General features: G+C 65.6%; 1 protein-coding gene across 1 annotated transcript; it reads left to right on the plus strand.

Moving 5' to 3' along the window:
* Positions 1 to 1378: 1378 nt before the first annotated feature.
* Positions 1379 to 11895, plus strand: LOC141478334 (latent-transforming growth factor beta-binding protein 4-like; the record flags this gene model as incomplete). Its single annotated transcript, XM_074167421.1, has 13 exons — positions 1379 to 1525; positions 1669 to 1845; positions 2792 to 2923; positions 4752 to 4877; positions 4990 to 5115; positions 6966 to 7085; positions 7165 to 7290; positions 7362 to 7487; positions 8804 to 8926; positions 9011 to 9142; positions 10064 to 10195; positions 11350 to 11475; positions 11581 to 11895. Coding segments are annotated over 13 exons (1908 nt in total), but the record flags the coding sequence as incomplete, so codon positions are not given.
* Positions 11896 to 12216: the final 321 nt, after the last annotated feature.

The following is a 12216-nucleotide window of genomic DNA, read 5'->3' on the forward strand; positions in this document are numbered from 1 at the left end:
CCTTATTCTGGGTCCCCTTCCCAGACTCCTGGGTCCCCTCCCAGCACCCCGTATCCCTGGGGGTGCCCCCAGAGGATGATGGGGGGGGGGTCAGGGGGGAGCAAAGTGAGGGGGGGCACATTTGGGGGTGACCCCCCCTCTCCTTGGACTGCCCCCGCCCCCCCATTCTGGGTCCCCTCCCCTGGACCCCTGGGTCCCCTCCCAGCACCCCGTATCCCTGGGGGTGCCCGCAGAGGATGATGAGGGGAGCAAAGAGGGGGGGGGTCAGGGGGGAGCAAAGTGGGGGGGGCACATTTGGGGGGTGACGCCCCCCTCTCCTTGGACTTCCCCCGCCCCCCCCATTCTGGGTCCCCTCCCAGCACCCTGTATCCCTGGGGATGCTCCCAGGGGATGATGAGGGGAGCAAAGGTGGGGGGGAGCAAAGTGGGGGAGCAGAGGTGGGGGGGGAGCAAAGTGGGGGGGGCACATTTGGGGGTGCCCCCCCCCTCTCCTTGGACTTCCCCCGCCCCCCCATTCTGGGTCCCCTCCCCTGGACCCCTGGGTCCCCTCCCAGCACCCCGTATCCCTGGGGGTGCTCCCAGAGGATGATGAGGGGGGGGGTCAGGGGGGAGCAAAGTGGGGGGGGCACATTTGGGGGTGACCCCCCCCTCTCCTTGGACTTCCCCTGCCCCCCCATTCTGGGTCCCCTCCCCTGGACCCCTGGGTCCCCTCCCAGAACCCCGTATCCCTGGGGGTGCTCCCAGAGGATGATGAGGGGAGCAAAGAGGGGGGAGTCAGGGGGGAGCAAAGTGGGGGGGGGCACATTTGGGGGTGACCCCCCCTCTCCTTGGACTTCCCCCGCCCCCCCATTCTGGGTCCCCTCCCCTGGACCCCTGGGTCCCCTCCCAGCACCCCGTATCCCTGGGGGTGCTCCCAGAGGATGATGAGGGGAGCAAAGAGGGGGGGGTCAGGGGGGAGCAAAGTGGGGGGGGCACATTTGGGGGTGACCCCCCCCCTCTCCTTGGACTTCCCCCGCCCCACCATTCTGGGTCCCCTCCCAGCACCCCGTATCCCTGGGGATGCTCCCAGAGGATGATGAGGGGAGCAAAGGTGGGGGGGGGGGGAGCAAAGTGGGGGAGCAGAGGTGGGGGGGGGGAGCAAAGTGTGGGGGGGGACATCTGGGGGTGACCCCCCCCCCTTCTTCTTCTTGCCCCCGCCCCCTATATCCTTAGGGATGCTCCGAGGCCGCTGTGATGCTGCTCAGTGGGGAGGGGGGGGGGGGAGGGGATGCCGGGGGGCAGATTTGGGGGTCACACACACCCCCCCTCCCCCTTCTTCCTGCCTCCCCCCCCCCTCCCAAATTGTTCTTTCCCCCCCCCCCCCCCCCCCAAAATTGCAGAGGGGTTCAAGGAGATCTGCCCGGCCGGCCCCGGTTACCATTACTCCGCTTCCGACCTTCGCTTCAACACCCGCTACTTGGGGCAGGATTTGGCCCGTGTCCCCCTGGGACGCCCCCGCGCTGTCACCGCCGCCCCCCCCGCCACCCGTGAGCACCCTCTGTGTCCCCCCCCCCCCTCCACCCCCCCCACCCCCCCCACCCCTCCAGCACCCCACGCCTCCTGGGGTCCCCACTTACAACCAACCCCCCCCCCCCCCCAACTCCACACCCCCCCCCCCGTCACCCTGCAGCCCGCTGGCAGGAGGAGAGGCGACCGGGTCCCCCCCCGCCCCCTGTCACCCGGATGCCACCCGTCCCCACGCGGCCACCGCTGGTCCCCGAGAGGCCACCGCTGGTCCCCGAGGTCATCGTGGTGCCACGACCCACCCAGGGGCTGGTGGGACCCTTCCCCACCCAGGAGGGGCCAGGTAAGGCTTTGGGAACGGGGGGCGGGGGGGGGCCACATGGGGAGAGTTGCGGGTTTGGGGGGGGGGAGAGTGTTGCACGCGTGTGCACGGTTGCACATGCGAGTGATTGCACGCGTGTTCCCCGTTGCACACGTGTGCACAGTTGCACGGGGTTGCACGTGTGTACAGGCTTGCCTGTGGGGGTGACGGCACGCGTGTGCACGGTTGCAGGTGGGGGTGACGGCACGCGTGTGCACGGCTGCGCACACGCACCCGGGTGATTGCACGCACGCTTGTGCGCAGTTGCATGCCTGCGTGGATGCGGCGGCACGCACGCATGCCTTGGTGTGCACGCTCACACTCGCGTGCACAGTTTCACACGTGTACGAGCCGTCGCACACGTGTGTGCACCGTTGCACGCGTGAGTGGTCGCTTGTGTGTGCAGGCTGGCAGAGGTTTACATGTATGTGCATGGTTTCACGTATGCACAAGCAGTTGCATGCACGGGAGCACCTGTGTGCGTGTGTGCACCGTCGGGCGCACGCAGAGTGTGCACGATTGCGCACACGCACCGGTTCCACACATGCCCGGTTGCACGTGTGTGGGGTTTCACACATGCTCGGCTGCACGTGTGTGGGGTTTCACACGTGCCCGGTTCCACGTGTTAACGCCTGTGTGCGTGTTCCACGCCGGCAGGGTTGCACGCGTGCGGGGCTGCGCGCCCGTGCACGCCGCACACGCCGACGCTTGCACGCGTACACGGGGGCAACACACACACGGGGCGACGCACGCCCGTGCTTGCACGCTCGCACCCTTGCACGCACGCGACGCGTCTGCGTGGCCGAAAACACGCACCGTTACACGCGTGGGCGCGGCTGCACGCGTGTGCGAGGCTGCCCGTGCCCAGGCCCCCCCCCTTCTCCCCCCTTCCCTCGTGCTTCCCCCCCCCCCCCCCCCCCCGTTGCAGCCCCCCCGGGCAGCGTGTGCGAGAGGAACCCCCAGATCTGCGGCCCCGGGCGGTGCGTGCCCCGAGGGGGGGGCTACACCTGCCTCTGCCACCCCGGCTTCTGGCTCAGCACCCAGGGCACCCACTGCATCGGTGAGCGGCGGGGGGGCCCCCCACCCACCTACCTCTGCCTGCACCCCAACACCTCTGCCTGCACCCCAACATCTCTGCATGCACCCCAACAACATCTCTCCGTGCACCCCAACAACATCTCACCGTGCACCCCAACATCTCCTCATGCACCCCAACATCTCTCCGTGCACCCCAACATCTCTGCATGCACCCCAACAACATCTCACCGTGCACCCCAACACCTCACCGCGCACCCCAAAATCTCATGCACCCCAACATCTCCTCATGCACCCCAACATCTCTACGCGCACCCCAAAATCTCTCCGTGCACCCCAACATCTCTCCATGCACCCACCCATCTTGCCATGCACCCCCACCTCTGCCTGCACCCCAACACCTCTGCATGCACCCCAGCATCTCTCCGTGCACCCCAACAACATCTCACCGTGCACCCAGCCACCTCGCCGTGCACCCAGCCACCTCACCGTGCACCCCAACATCTCCTCATGCACCCCAACATCTCTCTGTGCACCCACCCATCTTGCCGTGCACCCCCACCTCTGCCTGCACCCCCCACCTCTGCCTGCACCCCAACACCTCTGCATGCACCCCAACATCTCACCGTGCACCCACCCACCTCACCATGCACCCCAACATCTCACCATGCACCCCAGCATTTCTCCATGCTCTCCAACATCTCTCGATGCACCCACCCATCTCACCACGCACCCACCCACCTCTGCCTGCACCCCAACATCTCTCCATGCACCCCAACATCCCTCTGGTCACCCACCTCTCCCTGAACCCCCCCATCCCTCTGAGCACCCCCATCTCCACGCACCCATCCTTCTGGATGCCCACCTCTCCATCCACCCACCTTTCCCTGAACCCCCCCATCCCTCTGAGCACCCACCTCTCCATGAACCCACCCATTCTTCTGGACACCCACCTCTCCATGCACCCACATCTCCACGCACCCCCCCATCCCTCTGAGCACCCACCTCTCCCTGAACCCACCCATCTCTCCATGAACCCCCCCATCCCTCTGAGCACCCCCATCTCCACGCACCCATCCCTCTGGTCACCCACCTCTCCATGCACCCACCTCTCCCTGAACCCCCCCATCCCTCTGAGCACCCACATCTCCGTGAACCCACCTCTCCCTGAACCCCCCCATCCCTCTGAGCACCCACATCTCCGTGAACCCATCCTTCTGGACACCCATCTCTCCATGCACCCACATCTCCACGCACCCACCCACCTCTCCCTGAACCCCCCCATCCCTCTGAGCACCCACCTCTCCATGAACCCACCTCTCCCTGAACCCCCCCATCCCTCTGAGCACCCCCATCTCCACGCACCCATCCTTCTGGACGCCCACCTCTCCATGCACCCACATCTCCCTGAACTCACCCATCCCTCTGAGCACCCACCTCTCCATGAACCCACCCATTCTTCTGGACACCCACATCTCCACGCACCCATCCTTCTGGACACCCACCTCTCCATCCACCCACCTCTCCCTGAACCCCCCCATCCCTCTGGTCACCCACCTCTCCATGAACCCACCTCTCCCTGAACCCCCCCATCCCTCTGGTCACCCACCTCTCCACGCACCCACCTCTCCATGAATCCACCCATCCCTCTGAGCACCCACCTCTCCATGAACCCACCTCTCCATGCACCCACCCATCCTTCTGGACATCCACCTCTCCATCCACCCACCTTTCCCTGAACCCCCCCATCCCTCTGATCACCCCCATCTCCACGCACCCACCTCTCCCCGAACCCCCACAACCCCCCCCCCCACGACCCCCCCCCCCCCTTCACCCCCTCCCGCTGTCCCCAGACGTGGACGAGTGTCGCCGCAGCCCCCGGCCCTGCCCCAACGGCCGCTGCGAGAACTCGGTGGGGAGTTTCCGCTGCCTCTGCTCCCCGGGCTTCCGTCCCGGCGCCACCGGCACCCACTGCCAAGGTCAGCGGGGACCCCCGGGTGACCCCCCCCCCCCACCACCCGCACCCCCGGCTCCTCGGGTGGCCTGACACGTCGTGTGTGTCCCCCCCCCCACCCCACCGTGTCCCCGCAGATGTGGACGAGTGCGCCCAAAGCCCCCCGCCCTGCGCCCATGGGCGCTGCGAGAACTTGCCCGGTGGCTACCGCTGCACCTGCCCCACCGGCTACCGGGGGATGGCGCCCGATGAGCCCTGCGAGGGTGAGTGGGGGGACAGGGGGGGGCTGAGTCTGTGCCACCCTGGGGGTCACCATACCATGGAGTCACCGTACCATGGGGGTCACCATGCCATGGGGGTCACAGGGCCACCATGCCATGGGGTGAATGTTCCTTGGGCTCAACGTTCCTTGGGGTCAACATGCCATGGGGTCACTGTGCCACGGGGCCACCATGCCATGGGGGTCACCGTGCCATGGGGTCACCATGCCATGGGGGTCACCGTGCCACAGGGCCACCATGCCATGGGGGTCATCGTGCCATGGGACCACCATGCCATGGGACCACCATGCCATGGGGTGAATGTTCCTTGGGCTCAACGTTCCTTGGGGTCACCGTGCCATGGGGTCACTGTGCCACGGGGATAACCATGCCATGGGGTCACCATGCCACAGGGCCACCATGCCATGGGGTCACCATGCCATGGGGTGAATGTTCCTTGGGCTCAACATTCCTAGGGGTCACCGTGCCATGGGGTCACTGTGCCACGAGGCCACCATGCCATGGGGTCACCATGCCATGAGCTCACTGTGCCATGGTCTCCCCGTGCCACAAGGTCAATGCTCCATGGTCTCCCCATGCCATTGGGTCACCATTTCATGGTCTTCTCATGCCATGAGGTCAACATACCATGATCTCCCCATGCCATGAGGTCAATGGTCCATGGTCTCCCTATGCCATTGGGTCACCATGCCATGGTGTCCCCATGTCACTGGGTTATCATGCCATGGTCTCACCATACCATGAGGTCAGTGAGCCACGATTTCCTCATGTCATTGGGTCACCATGCCATGCTGTCACCCTGCCATGGGGTCATCGTGCCATGGGGTCATCGTGCCATGAGGTCACCATGCCGTGCTATCACCATGCCATGGGGGGTCATTGTGCCATGGGGTCACCACATCATGGAGTCATCGTGCCATGGGGTCACCGTGACATGGGGGGGTCGTTGTGCCATGGAGTCACCACATCATGGGGTCATCGTGCCATGGGGTCACCGTGCCATGCTGTCACCATGCCATGGGGTCATCGTGCCATGGGGTCATCGTGCCATGAGGTCACCATGCCGTGCTATCACCATGCCATGGGGGGTCATTGTGCCATGGGGTCACCACATCATGGAGTCATCGTGCCATGGGGTCACCGTGACATGGGGGGGTCGTTGTGCCATGGAGTCACCACATCATGGGGTCATCGTGCCATGGGGTCACCGTGCCATGCTGTCACCATGCCATGGGGTCATCGTGCCATGGGGTCATCGTGCCATGAGGTCACCATGCCGTGCTATCACCATGCCATGGGGGGTCATTGTGCCATGGGGTCACCACATCATGGAGTCATCGTGCCATGGGGTCACCGTGACATGGGGGGGTCGTTGTGCCATGGAGTCACCACATCATGGGGTCATCGTGCCATGGGGTCACCGTGCCATGCTGTCACCATGCCATGGGGTCATCGTGCCATGGGGTCATCGTGCCATGAGGTCACCATGCCGTGCTATCACCATGCCATGGGGGGTCATTGTGCCATGGGGTCACCACATCATGGAGTCATCGTGCCATGGGGTCACCGTGACATGGGGGGGTCGTTGTGCCATGGGGTCACCACATCATGGAGTCATCGTGCCATGGGGTCACCGTGCCATAGGGGGGTCATTGTGCCATGGAGTCACCACATCATGGGGTCATCGTGCCATGGGGTCACCGTGCCATGCTGTCACCATGCCATGGGGAGGTCATTGTGCCATGGGGTCACCACACCATGGGGTCATCGTGCCATGGGGTCACCGTGCCATGGGGTCACCGTGCCATATCCGTCCTTTCCGTCCCTCACAGACATTGACGAGTGCGAGAACCACCTGGCCTGCCCTGGCCAAGAGTGCGTCAACACCCCGGGCTCCTTCCAGTGCCAACCCTGCCGCGAGGGCTTCCAGCTCCACCGCAGCCGCTGCGCAGGTACCCCCACCCCGTCCTCCCCCAAGGGGCACCCCTAACCCCCTTCTGGGGTACCCACCGTAACCTTCCTGTCCCCCAGACGTGGACGAGTGCGCGGTGGGCTCCCCCTGCGGTCCCCACGGCCGCTGCGCCAACACCGAAGGGTCTTTCCGCTGCGAGTGCCAGCGCGGTTACCGGGCGGGCGCCAGCGGGGCGCCGTGCGCGGGTGAGTGGGGACCTTGGTGGTGGCACCTCGTCCCCGTCGCCCACCCCTGACGGCACCGCCCGCGCCCGCAGACGTCAACGAGTGCCTGGAGGGCGACTTCTGCTTCCCCCACGGCGAGTGCCTCAACACGGAGGGCTCCTACGCCTGTCTCTGCGCCCAAGGCTACGCCAGCACCCCCCAGGGCACCGCCTGCGCCGGTGGGTGACACCCCGCGCCCTGACCCTCCCGCTCGCCCTGCCCCTCCTGCTCATCCCCATCCCTGTGTCCCCATCCCAGTCCCCATGCCCATCCCGCTCCCCATCCCAGTCTCCATATCCAGTCTTCTTCTCCATGCCCATCCCGGTCCCCATGTCCATATGCCCATCCTGGTCCTCGTGCCCATCCCAGTCCCCGTGCCCATCCCAGTCCCCATGTCCCCACACACATCCCAATCCTCATGCCCATCCTGGTCCTCGTGCCCATCCCAGTCCCCATGTCCATCCCGGTCCCCATGTCCCCATGCCCATCCCAGTCCTCATGCCCATCCCGGTCCCCGTGCCCATCCCAGTCCCCATGTCCCCATACACATCCCAGTCCTCATGTCCCCATGCCCATCCCGATCCTCATGCCCATCCTGGTCCTTGTGCCAATCCCAGTCCCCATGTCCATCCCGGTCCCCATGTCCCCATACACATCCCGATCCTCATGCCCATCCTGGTCCTTGTGCCCATCCCGGTCCCCGTGCCCATCCCGGTCCCCGTGCCCATCCCGGTCCCCATGTCCCCATGCCCATCCCGGTCCCCATGTCCCCATGCCCATCCCAATCCTCATGCCCATCCTGGTCCTCGTGCCCATCCCAGTCCCCGTGCCCATCCCAGTCCCCATGTCCATCCCAGTCCCCATGTCCCCATACACATCCTGGTCCTCATGCCCATCCCAGTCCCCGTGCCCATCCCAGTCCCCATGTCCCCATGCCCATCCCAGTCCCCGTGCCCATCCCAGTCCCCATGTCCATCCCAGTCCCCATGTCCCCATACACATCCTGGTCCTCATGCCCATCCCAGTCCCCGTGCCCATCCCAGTCCCCATGTCCCCATGCCCATCCCAGTCCCCATGTCCATCCCAGTCCCCATGTCCATCCCGGTCCCCATGTCCCCATGCCCATCCCGATCCTCATGCCCATCCTGGTCCTCGTGCCCATCCCAGTCCTCGTGCCCATCCCAGTCCCATGTCCCCATGCCCATCCCAGTCCCCATGTCCATCCCAGTCCCCATGTCCCCATGCCCATCCTGGTCCTTGTGCCCATCCCAGTCCCCATGTCCCCATGCCCATCCCGGTCCTCATGCCCATCCCAGTCCCCATACCCATCCCAGTCCTCATGTCCCCATGCCCATCCTGGTCCTCATGCCCATCCCACTCCCCGTGCCCATCCCAGTCCCCATGTCCCCATCCCCACCCCAGTCCCCTGTGCCCATCCTGGTCCCTGCTTCTCTCTCCCACTCGTGCCCCCTTTTCCCCCCCATGTCCCTGGCAGACGTGGACGAGTGCCAGCGCGGTGGCGTCTGCGAGGGCGGGCGCTGCACCAACACCGACGGCTCCTTCGAGTGCCAGTGCCCGGCCGGTTTCCGCACCGACGCCGATAAAGCCCTGTGCCAGGGTGAGGTGCTGTGGCCGTACCGGTGACGGGGAAGGCCATCCCCGTGGCCGTGGGGCTGGCATCGAGGGTGGCCTGTCCCCACAGACGTGGACGAGTGCCAGGAGTACGGTGCCAGCCTCTGCGGTGCCCAACGCTGTGACAACATCCCCGGTTCCTACCGTTGCGTCACCGATTGCCAACCCGGCTACCGGGCCAGCGACAGCGGGGACTGCGTCGGTGAGTGCCGGGATGGGACTGGGACGGGTACTGGGAGCGGGACGGGCACGGGGACCAGGGTGGGCAGAGGGACCAGGATGGGGATGGGGACTGGGGTTGGCATGGGGACCGGGATGGTCTTGGGGACCTGGATGGACATGGGGATTAGGATGGGGATGGGGATTGGGGTTGGCATGGGGACTGGGATGGGCACGGGGACTGGGAGGTCTTGGGGACTGGGATGGGTACGGGAACTGGGATGGATATGGGGACTGGGATGGGATGGGAACTGGGATGGCTATGGGGACGTGGGGACCAGGTTGGGCATAGAGACTGGGATTGGTACGGGGACTGGGATTGGCACGGGGAGTGGGATGGTCTTGGGGACTGGGATGGACATGGGGACTGGGATGGACGTGGGGACTGGGATGGGATGGGAACTGGGATGGCTATGGGGACGTGGGGACCAGGTTGGGCATAGAGACTGGGATTGGCACGGGGACTGGGATTGGCACGGGGAGTGGGATGGTCTTGGGGACTGGGATGGACATGGGGACTGGGATGGGGACTGGGATGGGATGGGAACTGGGATGGGATGGGAACTGGGATGGCTATGGGGATGTGGGGACCAGGATGAGCACATGGACTGGAATGGTCAATGGTACTGGGATGGTCCTGGGGACTGGGATGGTCCTGGGGACTGGAATGGTCAATGGTACTGGGATGGACACGGGGACCAGGATGGTCCTGGGGACTGGGATGGGCACAAGGGCCAGGATGGCCAGAGGAACTAGGATGGACGTGGGACAGGCATGGGGACTGGGATGGCCACGGGGACCAGAGCGTGTATGGGGCTGCTCCTGGTCCCCGGTGTCCCCAGCCTGCCGTGCCCCCCGGGCCGGCCCCGGTATGTCCATGTGTGTCCCCCCCCCATCCCCACAGACGTGGACGAGTGCCAGGAGTACGGTGCCAGCCTCTGCGGTGCCCAACGCTGTGACAACATCCCCGGTTCCTACCGCTGCGTCACCGATTGCCAGCCCGGCTACCGGGCCAGCGACAGCGGGGACTGCGTCGGTGAGTGCCGGGATGGGGACAGCGGGGACCATGCCGTAGGGGGACGGGGGTACCATGCCATGGGGCGCAGAAGGGCAGCAAGGACCGTGCCATGGGGTGCAGAGGGCCAGAAGGACCATGCCATGGGGTGTTGAGGGCCAGAAGGACCCTGCCATGGGGCACAGAGGGCCAGAAGGACCATGCCATGGGGTGTTGAGGGCCAGAAGGACCCTGCCATGGGGCACAGAGGAGCAGAGGCACCATGGGGACAGCAAAGACCGTGCCATGGGGTGAAGACCAGAGGAACCATGGCATGGGGCAAATCAAGGACCATACTATGGGGTACATCAAGGACCATGCCATGGGGTGCAGAGGGACCATGCCGTGGGGCACATCAAGGGCCATTCCATGGGGTGCAGAGGGACCGTTCCATGGGGCACATCAAGGACCATACTATGGGGTACATCAAGGACCACTCCATGGGGCATATCAAGGACCATACTGTGGGGTGCAGAGGGACCATGCCATGGGGCACACCAAGGGCCATGCCATGGGGTGCAGAGGGACCATTCCATGGAGTGCAGAGGGACCATGCTGTGGGGCACATCAAGGGACTATGCCATGGGGCACATCAAGGACCACTCATGGGGCACATCAAGGACCATGCCATGGGGTGCAGAGGGACCGTGCTGTGGGGCACATCAAGGACCATGCCATGGGGCACATCAAGGACCATGCCATGGGGTGCAGAGGGACCATTCCATGGGGTGCAGAGGGATCATGCTGTGGGGCACATCAGGGACCGTGCCATGGGGCAAATCAAGGACCACTCCATGGGGCACATCAAGGACCATGCCATGGGGTGCAGAGGGACCGTGCTGTGGGGCACATCAGGGACCGTGCCATGGGGCAAATCAAGGACCACTCCATGGGGCACATCAAGGACCATGCCATGGGGTGCAGAGGGACCACGCCATGGGGCACATCAAGGACCACTCCACGGGGCACAGCGATGCCGAGGTTCCACCCCACGGTGCACAGAGAGGCTGAACCCCCACCACCAGGGTGGCCTCATCACCCCACTGCTGTGTTTGGGGGGGGGGGGGTGGGGGGGGTGTGTGTGTCACCCTCCCATGCCCCCCAAAAATACGCTTCCCCCCCCCCCCGTTTTTCAGACGTGGACGAATGCGCCAACGAGACTTTGTGTGGGGCTCACGCCACGTGTCACAACCTCCCCGGTTCCTTCCAGTGCGCCTGCGACCCGGGCTACGAAACCGCCCGTCACGGCCACCACTGCGTGGGTACGGCCAGGACCTTGTTGGGGGGGGGGGGACGGGGACACCCCCGTCGTCGTCCCCCCCCCAAAAAAAAAAAAAAAAAACCCCAAAAAAACTCATTTCCCGCAGACGTGGACGAATGCGAGACCTTACGGGGGGTCTGCGGGGCCGAGCGCTGCGAGAACGTGGAGGGCTCCTTCCTCTGCCTCTGCCCCGACAGCCGTCAGGAATTCGACCCCGTGACGGGGCGTTGTGGTCCCCCCCCGGCCACCCCCCCTGGGACCCCCCAAAATCCCCTGCCTCCTCCCCCGGGGGTGGCCGCCTGTTTCAGCAAAGCTTGTGGGGTGCTGGCCCCCAACGTCACCCGACAGCAATGCTGCTGCAGCCTGGGCTGGGCTTGGGGCACCCACTGCCCGGCACCCCCCTGCCCCACCCCCGGCACCGGTAGGACCCCCCCAAAAACCCACCCGCCCCCGAACCCCACCTTGGGGGGGGGGGGGCGTCTGGCCCCACCCCAGGTTGGGGGGGGGGGGGTGGGGGGTGTCAGCACTCGACGTGGGGCGTGCTGGTGGCATCCTGGGGTTGTTTGGGGGGGGGAAGGAGGGGGTGTATGGGCAGGGATTGGGGTGTAGGGGGAGGTATTGGGGTGCAGGGGCAGGGGAGGGGGTGCAGGGGGAGGTATTGGGGGGCAGGGGGAGGGATTGGGGTGCAGAGGGAGGTATTGGGGTGCAGGGGGAGGGATTGGGGTGCAGGGGGAGGTATTGG

The sequence above is a fragment of the Numenius arquata genome, unplaced genomic scaffold, assembly GCF_964106895.1.
Source record: "Numenius arquata unplaced genomic scaffold, bNumArq3.hap1.1 HAP1_SCAFFOLD_1687, whole genome shotgun sequence".
Classification (NCBI taxonomy): Eukaryota; Metazoa; Chordata; class Aves; order Charadriiformes; family Scolopacidae; genus Numenius; species Numenius arquata.